The sequence below is a fragment of the Cryptosporidium andersoni genome (assembly GCF_001865355.1).
Source record: "Cryptosporidium andersoni isolate 30847 chromosome Unknown contig_8, whole genome shotgun sequence".
NCBI classification, from domain to species: Eukaryota; Apicomplexa; class Conoidasida; order Eucoccidiorida; family Cryptosporidiidae; genus Cryptosporidium; species Cryptosporidium andersoni.
In genome coordinates, this window is record NW_027122797.1 from 1 (window position 1) to 20083 (window position 20083).

Sequence of the window (20083 nt, forward strand, 5' to 3'; positions counted from 1 at the left end):
TTCATCTTCTAGTTTCCTAAGTTTATCTTCTAGCTCAATTTTTGCCGAATCGGATACTGCTTTAGAAACAACAATATCCTGATACCTCCTTTGGAATTCAAAGATTGCACTAAGCACACTAGTTGGTGAGATAGTACTATATGAATTTTCACTTTTTACGGGATTATCATCAGTATCACCACATCTATCTAAAGTGTCAAGAGCTAAATCATTTGTGCCGTTACTATTACAACTCTCTTGTTTAAAATTTAGATTTTGTGTATACTTTAGTGCCATAGTTTCCCATTGTTTTAATTGTTGAGAAATCGTATTATTAATTTGTTCTAATTCAATCATCCTTTCTAACCAAGTTTGAGCCTCTTCTAATCTCTCATTTTGCTGCTTGGTAACTTTTTCAAGGCCATTACATTTATCTTGTAGCTCTGAATAATTTTTTTCTACATTTTCCAATTTTTGTAATCTTTGCTTGTATTGTTCTATTAACGAACGGTAGTTCCTAGCAACTAATTGCTCATTTTCAGCCATTTTCAATAATCTCTCAAGTTCTGTAATACGAAATTTGTTGTGAGAACATTCTTCGTGGAGCCCTTGTATTTGTAAATCTTTCTCCTTCAAATCTTGCATATATGTATCCTCTATTTCCTTCTTGTTTATTTCTAGTATATTTAAATGTTCACTATTCTGCTTCTCTAATTCATTCTTTTCATATATCAATTTATCTATCTTAAATTTCATCTCACTTTCTAGTCTTTTCAAGGAGTTATCAGTATTAATTTTCTCCTGTAGAATGTTATGAATCTCCTTAGTCTTTTTCTCTAAATTGTGTCTTAGATCTTCATTCAATTTCGACAAATTGTTATTGACTTCTTCCAACTTAGCATAGCGTAGTTCCATTCCTATTAGCTTTTCTTGCTGTTCTTCATATTTCCTACTTTCTTCGTATAATTTAGCTGTCATATTGCTCTTGTAATCACTGTATTCTTGAGTAATACTTAATAAACGATTCTTATCTAACATAAATTCCGATGCTTCTTGTAGCTTAAGGTTTAAATCTTCAATTTCCTTCTTATATAAATCATTCTCCTTCTTATATTCTTTGACCTTTCTTGATAGACCTTCAATGGTATACTCTGATTCGAATTCAATGCACTCCAATAAATCTGAATCGTTAAGTAAGCTATCAAGCCACTGACGTATCTCTAATGCATACCTTTTAGCCCTTCTATTGGTTCCAGCTTCAACCATTTCACTTGAGTTATGCAGTTATGGAGTACATCTACTTCATATAGTACTAAGTGTACTTTTAAAAGTGGAATTATATACCGCCAAAAATTGTAAAAGAACCAGATGTACTTGTTTAGTATGAGATACTCAGTAACTTTATGCAAATACTCAATAAATTTACATGGTATCTACTTAACTTATAAATGATACACAATTTTATAATATATCATAAATCTATATACAATATCAACTTTGGGAAAATATTAATTTTAGGTTTTTAAAATACCCCAGTATTTCAGCTTGCAACTCATTTTCAAAAACCAATAAATCTATTATGTTCTGATTGTCTAATAAATCTCTATTCAATAAACTATTTCTGGTTCTATATATCTCATTACTTTCTTTTCTCAAATAATTACATTTACTTTCATGATACATTTCAAGTGTATCATATATTTTTGATAACTCCTTATATTTCTCTCTCAATTTATCATTACAAACTGTGAGATATCTATTAAATTTGAGATCTCTATCCAACCTTAATTTTAAAGTTTCTAGTTCAATCTCCAACTCAAGTTTACTCAATTCAGTGGTACATTTGAAGTTCTGCTCAATTTCAGTTTCCTGACTACGTCGTGTTATTTTATCAACTAAATTCTGTATATTTATGAGAGATACTTGCGATTTTTTAGTTATCTGGATGATTTTATTTATTTGGTGTTCCTCATACTTTGAAAAAATTAAATTATACTTTTTTCGTAGTTCCTTTATATTTGCTTCCATTTTATCAAGAGTAGCTAAATTATACCTATCTTGCAAACTAGATACTTCAGAAAGGTATTCACGCTTAATATAATCAATAGTATTTTCAATTCTATCCAGCTTAGTTTTATATGTCCAGAGAGATGACATAGTACTAACTTCTAGTGAATCTGGTGAAGGTGTCCCTGGGCTTGTGCTAATATCAGGTGTGCCTATTCCAGCATATTCATTATAATATTTGTGTTTCTCAGATAGAATTAAAAAATTTTCTTTATTAATAGTAGCACTCATATTATAGTTCTAGAGCTCAAAAGTGAGTTGCATTTAAAATGCAGGATAGATTCAGGGCGCCTAGGTGAATCTAGCGGTCATAATACCAGAATTTCTATATAAATATTTATGATGAAATATTGGAAAATTCTATAAAGCTAGACAAGAATAGTATGTAAATCCTTGCAAATAATAATTGAGATTACCAATATGTGCACGTGCTTAAGGTAAATATCCAAAAATTGCATCTAACAAGATAACTTTAATAGCTAATATTTCGATCTCTCTTTTTTTAAAACTATTATGTAGAAAATAAGCAGGCTAATTCTTAATTCTACTAAGATTGTATCTAATAATATATGGACTCTAATGTTCAGTTAAAATCCATTGTAACAAATTAGTATGAGTACTTCTACTTGAAAATCAGTAATCTACCTAATACAGTGGCGGTTCCCATGTACCGTCTCCAATAGACGTATCAATGACTAAAAGTTATTGGTGCAATTATTTAAAATTGCAAATATTTGACTGTTACTTGATCTGCTAAAAACTGGGCTTGTTAGGGTATAAAATTTTCAGGGATTTGAGCATAAGATATATTGGGGAAATAATAATCTGTATCTTTATCTTTCATACTAAATTTCCTGGATATCAAGTAACAAAGCTCAAATAACTTTTTGAAACTAGACTTTGCAAAACTGGAGCATAAACCGCATCATCATACGCTATCACCCCTACAGGGGCATGACCATCCTCAGATGCAACATCGTACAGTATCAGGAGCAGGTATGTCAGTGTTAGCCTCACCTCCAATGGGTTCTCCTATGCAGCTAGGGTCAGTTATGCAAGGAAGCTCAAGTAATACAAGTCCGGGAATGGTTCCGCCCAGATCTAGCCATGGCCCAGGAGGTCAATCTCCAACAGCTTCTCATGTTTCATCCCAGGGACATGGAGGTAACCAACAATCAGCGACAAATATTATAGTTTCACAGGGACAATATGAACCTACATCCAACTTATTAGTTGATATTATATGCGAAATTGCAGACTTTAGTGTAGATTTAGCTCTTAGAGTTTCACAAAGAACAGGAACACAATGGAGGCCTAAAGTTTTGCATCAACAAAAGCAACTTAAGAGACCTATACAAAGACAACCATTAGAGGATCCGAATAAACCCAAAAGACCTCATAATGCTTATACTCTGTGGTGTGAACACATAAGACAAAAGGTGCGAGAAAAGGATCCGAGTAGATCTCTTCAAATAAAGGATCTAGCCGAAATGTGGAAGAATCTCCCTGAAATTGAAAGGGCACCCTGGGAACGTAAAGCACAGGATGTCAAACAGAAATATCTCGTTGATATGGCGGCATATCGCACAACATCTGGTTCACCAAGTCACCCTCAAGGATCATCCGGTACTCCACCTAATTCCTCAATACAATCATTATCTGGTATACCCAATCAACGAGAGTTCTATTCCTAGCTTAGTAATACCTGACTTTTCACTTTGAATTATATGAAAATTAATTTTTTTTGGTAGTCTCATATATGTAATAAATTATAAAAAAATTGACTTGATATACGCGCTGTATATATTTGCATTTCAACAGTGTGGAATATCTCTTTTATTAGCTGTATAAAGTTGTATTTGCATCTACATTCTTTTCTACAGTATTAATATGGTGTACATTGCCCTGATTACTTTGTAACTCAAGTTTGCAATTTGGTTCACTACCTAAAATATTGACCATTGCGTACCTACTAAGAACCATTGTTGTTGCTATTGGGTGAGCATGCGTCGGCCTGCTTAATATACCACTATCAAGTATATGTAGATTGCGCACACCCTTCACATTAAAACATTCAGGGTCAACAACTAAGTTTATAGCTGTAGTTCCTGTGAAATGATTACTAGGAGTGATGTGGTCAATGACAAATTGCCTCATTTCCTCTGGATGTTGAGGTACTGAAGGTATCAAAAGAGGGAGATGATCTTCCAAACTCGGTTCATAGTACTGCTTTTCTGTTTTCGAATTGTTGAAGAATCTAGTCCCCCTATTTAGAATTCCTGCATTATGTGTTAAATTTCTAGATAAATTTGAGGAACTTTTGAACTGTTCTGATCTAAATGTTTCACTAAGTCTTGTTATTGCACTTTTTCTTTCGCCAGCAGTATTATTAATAACCAAACTACAGATATCATAAATGGTTCTCATTTGATTCTGATGAAATATTTTTTTGTTGCCATCATTTCTATAGTTATTTTCAGATTTTGTGAAATTGAATAAATTAGAAATGCTTCTAGAATTATCAAAAAAGTTTGTTTCTATTAAACTTTCATTCTTATTAGAATTTGGAACAGGTTTTGATAGTAAAAGTGAAGTAATACTTGTAGATCTAAATAAACGGAGAATACGTCTATATGCAGCTTCCATTGTTTGTATATCTCTCAGATCATCTAAAAGTCCAAGGTGGACAATTGGTTTTCCAAACATTGCATCCCACACAACTTCACCCCTACTATAGGGCTCTGCAGCATATATTGAAACACCTCTAATCAATGAATTACATTGCTCTGCTATTTGAATAAAATCATCTTTATAATTATTTCCTTCATAATTTATGTTTTTTCTCTGCAAAAGGTCCATCTTATTAAAACCTTCAAACTCTGATATAGCTACTGCTTCACATCCATGAAAAATATCATCTTTGTCAGAATTCCTAACACACTCTGATCCAAATGACTTGGTAGAGAATAGTGCATCGGAACTTGGTAAATATTTCTGTGGTAGCTTAATACTTCTAAATACTCCAAAAACATGAAGTGCGGGATGGTCTTTTAGATTCTTTCCTATATGCTCATTTCTGATTAATGGACTTTGTAATCTTGGATTGGCACTCCTCACTATCTCAACTGATCCTATTCCACTTTTTTGTAATATTATTGGTGTATTTATTGCTCCTGCAGCAAGGATGATACGCCCAGTAGTATCTTTAACGCAGTACTTGACTATTTTCCTACTACTAGAAGACTCTCGTCCAAGTATGCACTTAGCAAAAAAAGACGAGTTTGTATCGTTATCATTCAGTTTATTCTTCAATTCTACTAGTTCTACTTCTTCTACAGTGAAATTGTACTTTTTGTACAATGTTATTCCTTGGTTATATAAATACTTAGCGTTGAGCAAATTAGTTGCACTTCTTCTACTGCTACCACGTCTAAATCCATATGTTACAAAGGTATGAGGAACTAAATGAGATGAACTTTGATCTAAATACTCTTGGTTTTTTAAAATCTGATCTTCATTTGTTGGATAATATAGTTTATTGTGATGAACCTGATATCTATTATAATCTATAGGAAATGTCCTACTTTCATTAAATGCACGCTCTAGAGATATTACCCATGAAGTTTGAATATTTGGTTGTACAAGATCTCCCACACTTTTAACATATTCATATGCTTCTTGAAGCCTTTGCTTATCCCATTGAGTTTCTATGCTATTATAGTAATTACCTCCTACAGGATCTTCTGGGATAAAAGGCACACTACCATAACTTGTCACTCCACCTTCCACTTTAGACTGTTTAATAACAAATCCATCACTTGTTATTATATCCTCTGATAATTGCTCAAGTGGATTATATTTATTATCCGAATTGTTTTGTATGTATTTCGATCCTCTCTCAACAAGCAAAATATTTATTTTTTCGTTATTAAGACTTTCTAAAATACTTCTTGCTGATATAAGGGCTGATACTCCTCCTCCAACTAAGATATAATTGTATTCAATATCTTTTGGTATATTTTCACTAAATTCGTAGTAATCCATACTGTCTTTATATCTAAGCAGACTAATAGAAGTGCCCACATATTTAGATACTCCGTGGCTGTTATGTCTTGAAACAGTTATGAAGCAAGCCAGTAACAACAAAGTTAGTAAATTTGGAGTTTTGTATTTAATATTCATTGTCTGTGCTACTAATTTTACTTTTTCTTTTTTTTGTTTTTAAGCTCATGTACGAGGATCATTTATATTATTAAAATATTCAATATATCTCTAAACAAAAAAAAGAAAAAAAAAATATTTTAATGATTTTTATACTCTTAAACAATCTGTTTAAAATGTGTTTTTATTATTGATATTTTCCCTATTATTTATCGAACAGTAATAGAATTTTGATCAAGAAATATCTAAGATTAGCATTAGTGAACTATTCCTCTTATTTAAGTGAATCAATTCCTAGTTCGTCAGATAAATTAATATTTTGCCTTTATCTAATACTTTCTTAAGCTTGAAACTTTTAATTTGAATGTGTCTATTCCTCATTATATTCATTTCTCTTGTTGTATTTAGTATTATCCAATTTCACTAAGTTTCTACGGAAGAGATTCTTCAAATTATCTAACTTTGAGGATTTTTCTTTGGATAATTAGATGGATATTGGGACATGATATTTATTATGAACCTACTGCCTTTAAATATTTCCATATATGTAATATCTGTAACCCTTTACAGTACTAAATATTAATTGGAACAAAATAAATGCATGTAATTTGGTAAGAAAGTTATTAACTAAAATTTTAGTCCATAAATATCTGACATTTTGAAATGAATATTTATAAACAATTAAGTTTAAATAAATGAACAATAATAGTATATAATAACTCAACATATATTTATGATATTTCTGGTAAAGTTTAGAAATAATATTGGTATGCCAATTATGACGTTTATAGTATTACAGATCAACAGATTTTAGTGTGAAGGTATTTTCATTTTACCGCCTTGAGACGGTACCTAGTGTTAATAAGGCAGGTAGTACTATCTCCTATTATTGAAGGATCCACTATAAGGCAGATACAGACGAATCTCTAGGACTTACTTCACAAAAGAGAAGATATAGTGGCGAATTTCCAAATTAATTAAGCAGCCTATTAGGTGATTTAAATATGCCCTATTTTTACTCGTTGACATTGGAACCTCAAGGTGCTATACTGGGTGCAATTCAGGGAAGTTATAGTGCTGCTAGAGCTCATGAAGTAGTTGTAAATAGAGGTCGATCTTTAGAATTATTGCAAGTTGACACGTCAACGGGTCGTATTGGAAGTGTATGTAGGATGGAGGTGTTTAGCTTAATACGATGTATAGCAAATTTCCGTTTAATTGGATCATCAAGGGACTTCATTGTAGCAACTAGTGACAGTGGGAATATTGTACTATTGGAATATAAGAAAGAAAGCAAGCTATTTGTACAGTTACATTCAGAGCCTTATGGTAAATCTGGGTGCAGGAGAATTGTTCCAGGACAATATTTAGGAGTTGATCCAGGAGGCAGAAGCATCATGATATCTGCAATTGAGAGACAGAAGTTTGTATATACACTAAATTTTGACAATAAAGATACAAAATCTATTAATATATCATCACCAATTGAGGTACACAAAAGTAATATGATTTGTTTTTCTTTAGTTGCAGTAGATGTTGGATATGACAATCCAATGTTTGCAACAATAGAACAAGCCTATGATACTCAAATAGATGATTGTACTCAACGTCAATTAATATTTTGGGAGGTAGATTTGGGCTTGAATCATGTGATTAGAAAAAATGCATTTAATATATCTTTAACATCTCATTTAGTGTTATCTGTTCCTGGTGGTTCAGAGGGCCCTGGTGGTGTACTTGTATGCGATCAAAAAGGTCTGTATTACTATAATATTGATCATACCGTACTATTTTGCTCATATCCACAAAGATTTGGAGCTCCAAATGATGCTGGTACAGTAATAGTTAGTTCAGCTTTACACAAACTACGGAAGTTTTTCTTTATTTTGATTCAGTCAGAATGTGGAGATATTTATCGAGTTCAATTTATGCACAATGAAGGTATAGTAAATAAAATAAAAATATATTACTATGATACTATTCCTTTATGTAATTCTATGCTAGTTCTAAGGTCGGGATTTTTATTTGCAGCTCACGAGTTTGGGAATCACTCAAATTACCAATTTTTAACTCTAGGAGATGATGAAAATGATTCTTACTCATCATCTATATCTGTCCTAGCTGGTAATACGATAAATAGCTATGAAAAGGTTTTTTTTCGCCCAAGAAATTGTCATTGTATACGAAAGGTAGATATAATGCATTCCTTAAGTCCAATTATAGACATGAAGGTAGCAGATAGTTCAGGAGAGTTTGGTCCACAAATCTATGTTGCTTGTGGTAGAGGCCCAAGATCAACCCTAAGAATTTGTACCTACGGTAAAGCCGTGGAAGAAATGGCTGAGACACCTTTACCTGGTAGACCACGCTTTATATGGACACTGAAAAAAGGAGGTACCTCATATATTTTAAATAAAGAAACATCGGAGACATTAGAAGATGAAGGGAATTATCACAGTTTCATTATTATCTCATTTATAGATAGAACATTAGTATTATCTGTTGGAGAACAAGTAGAAGAAATAAGTGATTCTCCATTTACACTTTCTGAGAGTACAATATATGCATCATCAATGGAGTTAAAGAATTCATATTTGCAGATTTTAGAGACTTATGTTAAACTAATAACAGAAGAGAAAATTTATGAGTGGAAAGCTCCAGATGGTCGTCATATTGTAGCAGCTGATTCCAATGGACGTCAGATATCATTGGCACTTTCTGGTGGTTACATTGTTATTTTGGAAATGAACACTATAGACTTAATATCTGGTACTACAAATTCTGCTATGGGTCTAACAGAGTTGTGCCGTCGTGAAGTTTCATATGACATTATTTGCATTTCTATACAACAGTTAATATATCCTACTAAGTTGTGTCGTGAATATGTTGCAGTAGGGACATCTACTGACAATTCAGTACGTGTTTATTGGATAAATACTGCTGATAAAAAACTCAAACAGACATCCACACAAGTGATGCCGAATGCATCTAGTATTCCTGAAAATATTGTTTTATATAAACCAGGACTGAATGATTCCTTATATTTGTTAATTGGATTGAATAATGGAGTATTGTTGTGCTGTATAGTTGATGAATTAAATGGAACATTAAGTGATAATAGAAGCAGATTTTTAGGAGGCAAAAGTATCAAGATGGTACGAGTTGGTATTGGTGAATACAATAAATTGAGTACTTTTTGTATGGCAAACAGACCCTGGATTGTGAATCATAATGGTAGGAATTTGAATTATATACCTATTCAATATAGAGCTCTAGATACTGTGGCACCTTTTCATACAAAACAGTTCAAAAATGGCTTTGTAGCTGTTTCAGGTACAACCCTTGTAATATTTCAAGTTTTATATGACGATAGTGGTACATTCACTCACTCAATAATAAAATTAAACTATACTCCCAGAAAGTTGTTATTTCTACCACCTCCACAATTATTCTGTGGCTTGGAAACTTTGATGGTTTCAGGTATTTTGGATATTCCAAAAAGCCAAATGATAGCAATTATTGAGACTGATCATAATGCCTTCGATTACAATACAAAGAAAGAGATAATTGAGGCTCTACAGAAGATGTATGATGATGATAATCAAAGTCTTGAAGAAATAGGCACTAAGAATGAAGTATTAACTGAGGTTAAACATGAATTAAGTAGTCATTCTACAATAAATACAGCTGATGAAGGGGTAATGGATGTTGATGATACTACAAACTCTGCTAAGCAAGAAGATTCTACAGATAAAATCTTGGGTATTCCAGGAAGTGATAATGCTTTACTTCCAGAAAGTGAAGTGGGTAGCTTTTTAGCTGGAGATGGTATATGGGGATCATGTATTAGAGTTGTGAATTCTACAACTAAAACTACAGAACAGTTATTATATTTAGATGTGAATGAAGGTTGCATTTCAGCATGCGTTTGTAAATTTGATGAAATGGATCTACCTTGCCTAGTTGTCGGAACAACTTATGGGATGAAACTTAGGAAAGAGTACAATGAAAATAGTAGTACTTTGGGAGCTACTATTAAAGTTTACAATTATGATACCAACTTTAATCTTAAGTTAGTTCATGTTACACCAATTGAAAATGTTGCAACATGTATGGTAGGCTGGAGAGGTCGCTTACTAGTATCAATTAACAAAACTCTTCGTATATATTCCTTAGGGAAAAAGAAACTTTTAAAAAAGTGTGAATATCGAAGTATACCAGAAGTTTTAGTTTGGTTAAAGGTTATAAATGATCGTATTTTTGCTGGAGACATTCGCCATGGCGTTATTATCTTTAAATATCATTCAGTTCAAAATAGGCTTTCTATTATAGCTAATGATATTATGCCTCGTTGGTTAACATCGGCTTGTGAAATTCTAGACTATCATACAGTAATTACAAGTGACAAATTCGACAATCTTATTGTCTGTAGGGTGCCTACAGAAGCATCTAGCAATTACGACTTTACATCAAACTTTAATAGTCAAACGAATACATCAAGTTACATGAAACCTTACCAAATTAATCCAGTTGCTCATTTCCATGTAGGAGATCTAGTTACGTGTATTCACAAAAACCAACTATCCCCTCTTGGAGTAGAGACTTTGATCTTTGGAACAATACTTGGTAGTATTGGTACTCTTACTCCTATTACAAACAAAGATGACGTAGACCTATTATGCAAATTGGAACTACTTCTTCGCAATGAAAGTCCATCACTAATGTCGAGAGATCACTTGATGTTTAGGTCATATTATGCACCTGTATTAAATGTTATTGACGGAGACTTGTGCGAAACGTTTACATCATATGGCAGTGATGTGCAAGCTCGCATTGCATCCTCATTGGATATCTCTATACAGGAAATTTTTAAAAAGCTCGATGATCTTAGAACAAGGATATTATAGTTTATATAATACCTTACATAAGTCCTAGAATTATTCCCTATCTTAAACTTATATATATATATGAATATTTAGACTAACTTGTATTTATGATATATCTTCACACACAATTTCTTTTTTCTTCTCAAAACAGACATATATATTCAGTTACTCAATATTTGTACCATTATTTATAATATCTCTAATTCTCTATTCCTCTTTGTTGACAAGAAGAATATAGTTGTACAAAAGTATACTTATTTAGATTTAGTACCCGCTTAGACTATTAAATGTAATACTGGCTTATTTCTGGTAAAGTTTATCTTACTTTTGGAGATTTCCTATGAGTGGTTTGTATCAATATCTCAGGTATTATATATGTGAGGGTTTATTCTACATTAATATCTCGTTTATACTGGGAATTGCATTCTTATGGTGGCTAATTTCTCAAGTTATAATAGGATATATATATATACTGTTTATTTGTCTATTGTCTAAAGTGTTACCATTTACTTGGTTAAAATATTTCATTAAAAAGGTTACCGGAATTTGTTTAAGAACTGTACAAATTCCAGAGAAAGATTTGACAGGAAAAGTTTGCATAGTTACCGGGGGAGCTAGTGGTATAGGCAAAGAAATATCCACAGTCCTTGTAGCTTATGGAGCAAGTGTCATTATAGCAGATAATAATAAGGAGCAGGGAGTAATTACAGCATTTTCCATTAATACGCTAAGGGGGAATACCCATGGATATGCAAAATATATGTATATAGATTTGGCTAACGCTGATACAATTAAATCATTTGTGAAGAGATTTATTTACGATTATGATCGTCTAGATATTCTAATCAATAATGCTGGAATTGGTTTAAATAATCAAATTTCCTCAGATTTATCTTTAAGTTATGTTTTCCAGACTAACTACATTGGAACTTTTCTACTTACTGAGTCTCTGATTCCTTTGTTAAATGCAACATCAGGATCTCGAGTTGTTAATACATGTTCTCCTATTCATAGAATACTTGGTTCTAATTTAAAGAAGATAATAAAATATGCAGAAATACCTAGTATACAGTCTTATGGTGCTTCTAAAGCAGCTATACTTTTATACTCACTCAAGCTTCGACGGACTGCCTTAGGTCTTTCTCAGTTACCTTCAACTCCATCAAATGAAAGGAAAGTACAGTTAAATACTTACCATACATGGTGCACATGTGTTAATCCTGGTTCAGTTATAACGAATATATTTCCAAATAAATTCCCCTTTAATATACTAAAACTGTTTAGCTTCGCCTTTTTGAATATCAAGAAAGTAAGCATCTTAGAGTATATTACATACTTAAATATCCATCAAAAATATTAACCATTATTTTTCTTTTAATATCCAACTACTTAGGGTGCTCAAACAACTATTTATGCTGCATTATGTCCAGAAGAAAAAGCTACTTTGTATCTAAGTCCATACTGGTTACCAGGCAAGGGGTCTTGGATATTGGACCAGTATGCTGACTTTCTCAGTAAGTACTGTATTCATATTTATCTCTGATACTAGTGTACTGTTTCGCCAAATTATTTTTTTCTCATGCATTTACATTAGGTGTATACATTGGTCCCTATCCAGCAGTACCATCTTTGGATGACAAAGCTTCAATAGCAGCAGAGTACTTGTATGATTGGACACAAGCTAAAATAAATAAACTTAATGTGTAAGGTAGAACTATGTAGGATCTATATAAGATTTTTAACCTCCTACTTGTGAAATCATAGCATCAATTAAGTCTCCTTCTTGTAGTCCAGCTTCTTCAGCTGTCATCTCTGATCTAAGCCTTTCCCCTTCAAATAGAAATCGGATGGAATTCTCGTTCTGTCCAGTTCTTTGACAGTAGGAATTCATCAACTTCTGCAGACGAGTTCTTTTCTTGATGCGATATAAAACTTGTTCTCCATCTGGGCTTCGAACTTTTACAGTTACATACTGGTTCTCATCACTGGCTCCTTGATCTATTATTGGTTTCTGTTCTAGATTTCCCACGTCATTTACTCCTTCATTTCCAGATATGGGGCCTTCTGACTGATTATTATCCATCTCTTCTATTTAGTATTTTCTTCGTATTAATTATCTATCCTCTACTTCTCAAAGAGCTAGTGTAGCATTATTGGGCGCCACTCTATAATAGCCGCTGTAATGGCTTAAAAGTGGTTAAAGTTCTTAATATTGCGAATATTGTCAAACTAAAATTTTACAATATATCTCAATTTACATTATATAATTATAATAAATAGTGTTTATAATAAGTTATATTTAAGAGTATTTGTGTATAGTGAGATTATATTAGAGTTTCTGGAACTTAGCTTGTATCCATATTCTTCGCATACTTGATTGTGTTTTCCTATTACTAACTTCTCTGAGGCAGTAACCATTTGAGATAGTCCTAAATCCTGCTTCTGAAAATAAGGTATTTATTTCTTCAACAGTGAAGTAATATGCAAAGGTGCCGTCATGACGAACATAAAAGTTTTCGTCTATTTTTGATTTCTTGGACTTTGCAAAACGTAGTTGAGCCATATCATATCTCCCATAGTCCCTAAAAAGAATAATTGCTCCAGATTTTAAAACTTTAGAGCATCTTATTACAACTTGTTGATGAAATTTTGGGTCTATTGCTGAAAGTACAAAAATTAGTAATCCAAAATCAGCAGAGTGTTCATTACATATACTAGGGGGGATGTCACACAAAACTATATCAAAAACATGTCCAATTAGTCGTTGACATTGGTCATCTCTACGTGTTATTGGGCATATACCTTTGCAAGTAAAGTGATTTTTAATGAAGGTATTACAAGTAACATTCCATCTTTCTTGTAGCAATGTAATTGCTCTAGTTGAGCAGTCAAATCCAATACAATGAAGATTGCCTATAGAATTAAGTAGTGGAATAAGTGAATTCCCAACACCACATCCAAATTCTATCAGAATGATTTTTGATATATTATCTACATTATACTTTTCTGTACTATCTAACCCTTTATCCAGTTGTATTAGCTCACTAAATTCCTTATCTATCCAATGACGATCTAAGAAAAAGTTGCAGTTATTTCTTTTATAGAATTTATCCCAGTTTTTTGGGGCTTCGTTTATATATTTTTCTAAAGTACATGTTTAGTTAATATATGGTTTGAAGAGTGATAATATAATATTAATTTCCTTACCTCTCCAAAAGAGTGGTACTAGATCATTGTCTGAATCAACAATCAGTCGAGCCTCTTCCTGAATTTCCTTTGTTAGTTCAAATCGTTTAACTGAGATGTTTTCAAAGTAATGGAGGTAATATATTGCAAATAATGAAAAAGTATCTTAACTTACCAACCTTGTTATCATAAAAATCTAAACTACAGTCTTTATTTAAGGGAAAAGCCTTAATATTACTTAAAGTCATAACTCAACCCTTTAAAACCTAGATTCACTACTTTAAAAGTCAAATGTAATATTAAACCCCTTAAAAGGCGCTACCATCAACTTTTACCTTGAAGATTTTGATTCAAATTTTTAGAGTCTTAAATAATGGATTTGCTAGATTCTGGAAATTGTTCTGAAGACAATTTAACTACTCTAAAGGTAAATGAAGATTATAAAAAAAAGTATGATGAAAAGAAACGTAAAGAGGCTCTTGCTAAAGCTAAAGATTTGCTAGCTAAAACTGCGGAAGACTTTAGTGAATCAGATACATCATCATCTGATGAGGATGAATATGGAGAACTTTTAAAACCCAATATTCAGATAAAGATACTGGATACTTTATGTCGTATTAAAAAGAGGGATCCATCTATATACGATCACAAAAATATTATATTTTCAGATTCAGATGATGATTCTACAGAAGTAGAGAAGATAGATAAAAAGAAGAAACCTTACTTATATAAAGATTATGAACGTGAAGCTATATTGGAAGAAATGAATGAATCTGAAGAGAAACAACGAAAGGTAAGAAAGTTGGAGTATAATAGAGAACAGGAAGAGATAAAACAAGCTTTTCTAGAAGCAGCCAAGGGATTAGACAATGAAGATGAAGGAAGTGAAGAGTTATTAGTCCAAAGAAAGGGTACACAAGATAAAGAGATGTCTGAAGGGATGAATTCTGCATATTTTGTGTCTACAAATACTGAAATGAAAGACCCTATGGAGACGCTAAATAGGTATTGGGGTCCAGAAGAAGAACTTGATGAAAACGAAAAATTTTTGAGGAATTTTATATTAAAAGAAGAATGGAAAGATTTTAATAATCAAGAATGTCTAAATAATGAGAAGATATTTGACATTAATATTGAAAAGGAAGATGAAGAACACTGTGAAATAGCTGAACAATTTGAGCATATATACAACTTTAGATATGAAGAGCCAGATTTGGGCACCCAGATTCAAGGGTATACTCGTAATATACCCTCATTACGCAAGGTAGATGATCGTAGGAAGCAAAAAAGGCTTGAAAAAAAAGAACGCAAAACTCAGGAAAAGTTAGTTATGGCTGAAGAGCTTAAACAGCTAAAGAACTGGAAAAAACAAGAGATTTTTGAAAAAATTAAGAAAATTAGAGAAATTTCTGATAATAAAAATATTACTGATGAAGTACTTGATTTAGAAAGTGAATTTGATCCAATTAAACATGATCAACAAATGGCAAAGTTGTTTGATTCTGATTACAATAGTAATCAGGAGGTCCTGTCTCTTGAAGAGCTTCTAAATAATGATATTGAAGAACATGATAAGAATACCATGGAAACTAAGATACAAAATGTTGTAGGAAATTTTAGTGAACACAATATTGGAAAAGAATTTGAGAAGCGTATCGAAGATGATCTGAATGATAAATATGAATGGTGGCAATGCGATCAGTGTCTACGAGGTATACCACCAGGTAATAAGAAATTTGATTGTACAATTTGCGAAAATTATACTCTTTGTAAGATGTGTTGCAAGATTGTAAATCATCAACATCTGTTGAAGAAAAATAAAGTACCCAAACATGCAAACCTACCGGAAGGAATAACAAATCTATCTAGAGGCATGACTGATACAGTTGAGAAATTGATGGATGAATATTATGGTTTAGATTATGAAGATATAATAGGAGGAGATTTACGGGTAAGATTTAAATATAGCAAGGTTGATAAGGAAGACTTTGGAATTACTTTGAATGAATTGTTAGAATTGGATGATAAGGAGTTAAATAGAAGGGTATCTTTGAAGGCATTGGCACCATATAGAGAAAATATTAATAGATATATTAGAGATTTTAAGAATGGAAATAAATCATCATTTAAGTTAGCTCAAAAAAACAAAAAATTAAAAACTGGACATATATTACCTAGTAACGTGAATATACATCGTCTGGAAGCCTATGGTATTAGTTTTGAGGATACTAAGGGTCCCAAAAAAAATAAGCAAAAAAGAAGTGGTTGAAATCTGTAAAAAGTGAAGGTGATTCCATTTAAAATATATTTGAATTCTAGTGAATGGTAGTACTCCTTGGTTACTATATTAAACTTCTCAAATTTAAAAGGTTTTGATAGATAGTAAATATTATTGATACAACTAGAAACTATTCAATGTGACATTTTAATAGTCTTTAAATAATTCACTTCCCTACTCAAGTAGTTATTAGGTAGTCTACACCATCTTTTCACCATTCACAGTGATAATTGGGTTAGTTCCTAATGGATTCTTAACGACAACGTGCTGAGTTCCCCTTGATTTAAGCCAGTTAAGGACATTAGATTGAACTTTTCCAGCATACTGCAATTGTCTCATTGCAATTTGTTCAATCCATCTAAAATAGGGCAAGTATTTGAATGTATTCATAAGTTGAATAGATACTTTTTTTAAACCTTGATGGCTATAGTTTAACTTAAAGAAAACATACCTTATATCTTTCGTTGTAAATGGTGGCATTCCTAGTGCTGTATCTGCGAATCCTGTATCAACAACTTTACCAATTGACTGTGTTAAAGTAACTCCACTATTTATGCAGAATACCTATAAATAAAATAAATTTGGAGTAAGAAGTTAGAATGTGAAAATGTAAAGATTAGTGATTTACTTAAGAAAGTACAATGTAAATAGTAACTTACAGCTTCAGTTAATTTGTTCATCACTTCATTACGTTGAGCATCAGATTTTGCACAGATAACAATTGGTTCAGTGTCAAAGTACATTCTGAAACATTTTCTACTGTTTTGTATTGATTCTAAAGGTACTTCGATTTTATCGAGTGCAAAGCTGCGGACAGTAGTGAATGAGTCTTGTGGGTCCGTCATAAAAATAAGTGCATCTTTTGTTATCTTTGCTGTTAGTAAGTCGATATCAAATATATTTGTGGCATCAAGTGCCAATCCCAGTTCTGTAGTCAATAGCACTGAACATGCTGGGGGTCTAGGATTGATAAATGGTGGAATTTGGCTAACTGCATCCTTTTGTCTCAATTTATTTGTACTTGCATCATTCATTGCCTTTTGATATACTGAAATAGATTCTGAAACTGCTTTTTTGTATAGTTTGTCTGAGTCTTCAGTTTTAGTCTGGGCAGTTCCTTCACCAATAATAGACTGAGGTTCAATATTAGATCCAATCAACTTCCTTGCAGTTTGAATCAGTGATGTAATTGTGCCCGGGAAAAATTGCGGTTCCAATGTTCCATAGTTTATTGATCTAACTAGTCTTCCGTAAACACTCGTATATAGTAGACTTAATAAAAGTGGGACTAGCAATATAATTCTCATACTTATACTTAGATTGTCAGATTAATACAATATTTTTTCTTACCTTGAAAGCTACTTGAATCATTTAGGCTCACGGTATAAAGGTACCGGTATATGCATGTAATAATATATCGATAATGTCCATATCAATGCATGCATGCATCGGTACGTGGCAGTTCTCTGCAGTGAAAAGGTAGCTAATAACACTAGAGAAGGTTTAGTAATATATTATAGTAAAAATGTTCAAAAAATTGGCACTGGTTTTGTACTGTTTGGGGCTAGTTAGTGGCTTAAGTGTATATCATTTAACAAACCCATTTGATCTACTACAAGGTTTAAGCCATGCAAAGCTAGAGTATAAAACAGAGAAACCTATTTCATATAAAACAATACAATTCTTACAGACACAAATTCAGAAAGTCTCAGGAGATGAAGAAATAAACCAAGGACTGGGTCAATTATCTCAGTCATCTGGGGTTTCTTTTAGGGAAAGTCCACTGTCTCAAGAGGCATTTAAACTGCAGAGTAATATTTTATTTGCAGAGGCTATTAAGAAAAGAAAAATTGCCAAGTATTTACAGGAACAGAGTGGTGTACCTGAAGGTGAATTATCCAAGGCTGATTTTAATGAAGAGAAGTTCCCAGAAAGGAAAGCAGCGATAGGAAATGCTAAACGTGCTAAAGTGCTTCTAGCACAAGCTTATATATTAGAAGGTATGACAAAATAAAAATATTCACCATATTTCATTTTTAGAAATATCTGTACTTAATTTGTAGAGGAGGCAAAGAAAATGCAAATTGCTGCGCAGAAAGCAGGAGCAGGTAGTGGCAAACGATGTGATATATTGAAAATTGGACCATTAGCTTTTGTGCCAAATAGTGAGGAGGTGACAGATATAATGGACGGTTCTTTGGGATTTCTAAATGGAAATATGCTAACATTATACTTCAATACGGTAAGATTCTTAACGTATAAAAGCACTAATAGTATCAAATAACTTCGAATTATTTCTTTAGATTCCAAAAGCATCTTTTGCTTTGGAAGGTATAGAACTACCAGTTTACAATGTTGATGTAGCTCCAGGATGTTTAGGGTTCAAATACCATGGTGTGGATCAAGTGCTGTGTGGATTGGGTAAGGATAGTCAAGTTGCATGGATAAATGCTATTACAGAGGCATGGTTCTGTCGTAATATGGGTTTGGCTGGTACATTGCCATCAATAGAGGTTTCCAAGGGGCAAACAGAGAAGTCAAAGTCCGCTTGGTCATCTAGACCTGCTATTAAAACAATTACCGTTGGACTAGAAGATGGTAAACCGAAAGTAACAGAAGTCTAGATGCCTTAATAAATTCCTTGTAGTTGGCTAAAGACTATAGTATCCATCTAGAGGACTAGTGAGGTATTAATAATCAGTATTGTATATGAGTAGAATTGTATAACTAGTTGTTATGCTCCCCTTGTAAATTGAGTTTCTGAGTTTGACCCAATTTGTAAGTTTGCTATTTGCTGTAGTGCTATGGCGTCAGACAGACTTCTACTGCCAAATCTCACAGGTGTCAATGAAGTGCTCTGTCTTTGCAGGTTTGGCTCACTACCTGTTGGTTCTCTGCTATCTATGTCATTGTGTTCTGTTACCTTTAGACCTTGCTTAAGTCTTGTAGCTACATTGTATCTTGCTCTAAGGTGTTGTAAAGTTATTCTACGTCTTGATACCATGGCTGCCAGCCTAGCCCGTCTTCTGTAGGCATCTACAATCTCATCTTTTGAATACTTTAGACTTTCTTGTCTCAGTGTATAGGCCCTTTCGAGAGCTCCCTTTAGGCCCCCCGTATCGCTAAAAGTTAGGGAACGGAGCATACTACCGGTGGTCTGGTGCACTAACTGTCTGGCAGTGTCTGACAGCTCATCGTCGTCCAGCATTATATCAGACTCGAGCTTGTCGAGATAAGCCAAGTCACTACTCTGACTAGGCCCCTGGTCGGGACCTGCATCTCCATGTATATTGGAACTGTACTCAGACTCCATCTACAACCTGGACACTGAGTAAGCAAAGAGTGCTATATAAGATACCTATCTAAGAGTGCACACCCTGTGGAGGATCCTAGCCCGCCCGTTGGATAGAGGGGGGACACCTCGCGACTGGGCCGTTCAGAATCATCCGCACCATCAGGATCCTCCCCCTAAGAAAAGAGAACCACCGGTTCATCAACACCGCACCCCTCTGGAACTCAGAAGTGA

General features: G+C 33.1%; 11 protein-coding genes across 11 annotated transcripts; 5 read left to right on the forward strand and 6 right to left on the reverse strand.

Annotated features, from left to right (window-relative positions):
- Positions 1 to 1470: 1470 nt before the first annotated feature.
- cand_037300 (uncharacterized protein) lies at positions 1471 to 2277 on the reverse strand (the record flags this gene model as incomplete). The annotated part of the gene is made up of 1 exon (XM_067213955.1): positions 1471 to 2277. One exon carries the CDS (start codon positions 2275 to 2277, stop codon positions 1471 to 1473), a length of 807 nt encoding a protein of 268 aa, XP_067069768.1.
- A 737-nt stretch (positions 2278 to 3014) lies between these two features.
- Positions 3015 to 3740, forward strand: cand_037310 (HMG box family protein; the record flags this gene model as incomplete). Its single annotated transcript, XM_067213956.1, has 1 exon — positions 3015 to 3740. The coding sequence occupies one exon, from the start codon at positions 3015 to 3017 to the stop codon at positions 3738 to 3740; it is 726 nt and encodes a 241-aa protein (XP_067069769.1).
- A 145-nt stretch (positions 3741 to 3885) lies between these two features.
- On the reverse strand, positions 3886 to 6090 carry cand_037320 (uncharacterized protein; the record flags this gene model as incomplete). The annotated part of the gene is made up of 1 exon (XM_067213957.1): positions 3886 to 6090. One exon carries the CDS (start codon positions 6088 to 6090, stop codon positions 3886 to 3888), a length of 2205 nt encoding a protein of 734 aa, XP_067069770.1.
- A 1121-nt stretch (positions 6091 to 7211) lies between these two features.
- On the forward strand, positions 7212 to 11114 carry cand_037330 (spliceosomal protein SAP 130; the record flags this gene model as incomplete). The annotated part of the gene is made up of 1 exon (XM_067213958.1): positions 7212 to 11114. One exon carries the CDS (start codon positions 7212 to 7214, stop codon positions 11112 to 11114), a length of 3903 nt encoding a protein of 1300 aa, XP_067069771.1.
- A 319-nt stretch (positions 11115 to 11433) lies between these two features.
- On the forward strand, positions 11434 to 12800 carry cand_037340 (short chain dehydrogenase reductase family protein; the record flags this gene model as incomplete). The annotated part of the gene is made up of 3 exons (XM_067213959.1): positions 11434 to 12402; positions 12487 to 12607; positions 12688 to 12800. The coding sequence occupies 3 exons, from the start codon at positions 11434 to 11436 to the stop codon at positions 12798 to 12800; spliced, it is 1203 nt and encodes a 400-aa protein (XP_067069772.1).
- Positions 12801 to 12831: 31 nt separating this feature from the next.
- cand_037350 (ubiquitin family protein) lies at positions 12832 to 13176 on the reverse strand (the record flags this gene model as incomplete). Its single annotated transcript, XM_067213960.1, has 1 exon — positions 12832 to 13176. One exon carries the CDS (start codon positions 13174 to 13176, stop codon positions 12832 to 12834), a length of 345 nt encoding a protein of 114 aa, XP_067069773.1.
- Positions 13177 to 13422: 246 nt separating this feature from the next.
- On the reverse strand, positions 13423 to 14527 carry cand_037360 (uncharacterized protein; the record flags this gene model as incomplete). Its single annotated transcript, XM_067213961.1, has 3 exons — positions 13423 to 14237; positions 14301 to 14390; positions 14455 to 14527. The coding sequence occupies 3 exons, from the start codon at positions 14525 to 14527 to the stop codon at positions 13423 to 13425; spliced, it is 978 nt and encodes a 325-aa protein (XP_067069774.1).
- A 125-nt stretch (positions 14528 to 14652) lies between these two features.
- cand_037370 (KRR1 family protein) lies at positions 14653 to 16548 on the forward strand (the record flags this gene model as incomplete). The annotated part of the gene is made up of 1 exon (XM_067213962.1): positions 14653 to 16548. One exon carries the CDS (start codon positions 14653 to 14655, stop codon positions 16546 to 16548), a length of 1896 nt encoding a protein of 631 aa, XP_067069775.1.
- A 207-nt stretch (positions 16549 to 16755) lies between these two features.
- cand_037380 (uncharacterized protein) lies at positions 16756 to 17864 on the reverse strand (the record flags this gene model as incomplete). Its single annotated transcript, XM_067213963.1, has 3 exons — positions 16756 to 16915; positions 17009 to 17121; positions 17217 to 17864. The coding sequence occupies 3 exons, from the start codon at positions 17862 to 17864 to the stop codon at positions 16756 to 16758; spliced, it is 921 nt and encodes a 306-aa protein (XP_067069776.1).
- A 218-nt stretch (positions 17865 to 18082) lies between these two features.
- Positions 18083 to 19181, forward strand: cand_037390 (uncharacterized protein; the record flags this gene model as incomplete). The annotated part of the gene is made up of 3 exons (XM_067213964.1): positions 18083 to 18557; positions 18621 to 18799; positions 18861 to 19181. 3 exons carry the CDS (start codon positions 18083 to 18085, stop codon positions 19179 to 19181), a joined length of 975 nt encoding a protein of 324 aa, XP_067069777.1.
- Positions 19182 to 19291: 110 nt separating this feature from the next.
- On the reverse strand, positions 19292 to 19870 carry cand_037400 (uncharacterized protein; the record flags this gene model as incomplete). Its single annotated transcript, XM_067213965.1, has 1 exon — positions 19292 to 19870. The coding sequence occupies one exon, from the start codon at positions 19868 to 19870 to the stop codon at positions 19292 to 19294; it is 579 nt and encodes a 192-aa protein (XP_067069778.1).
- Positions 19871 to 20083: the final 213 nt, after the last annotated feature.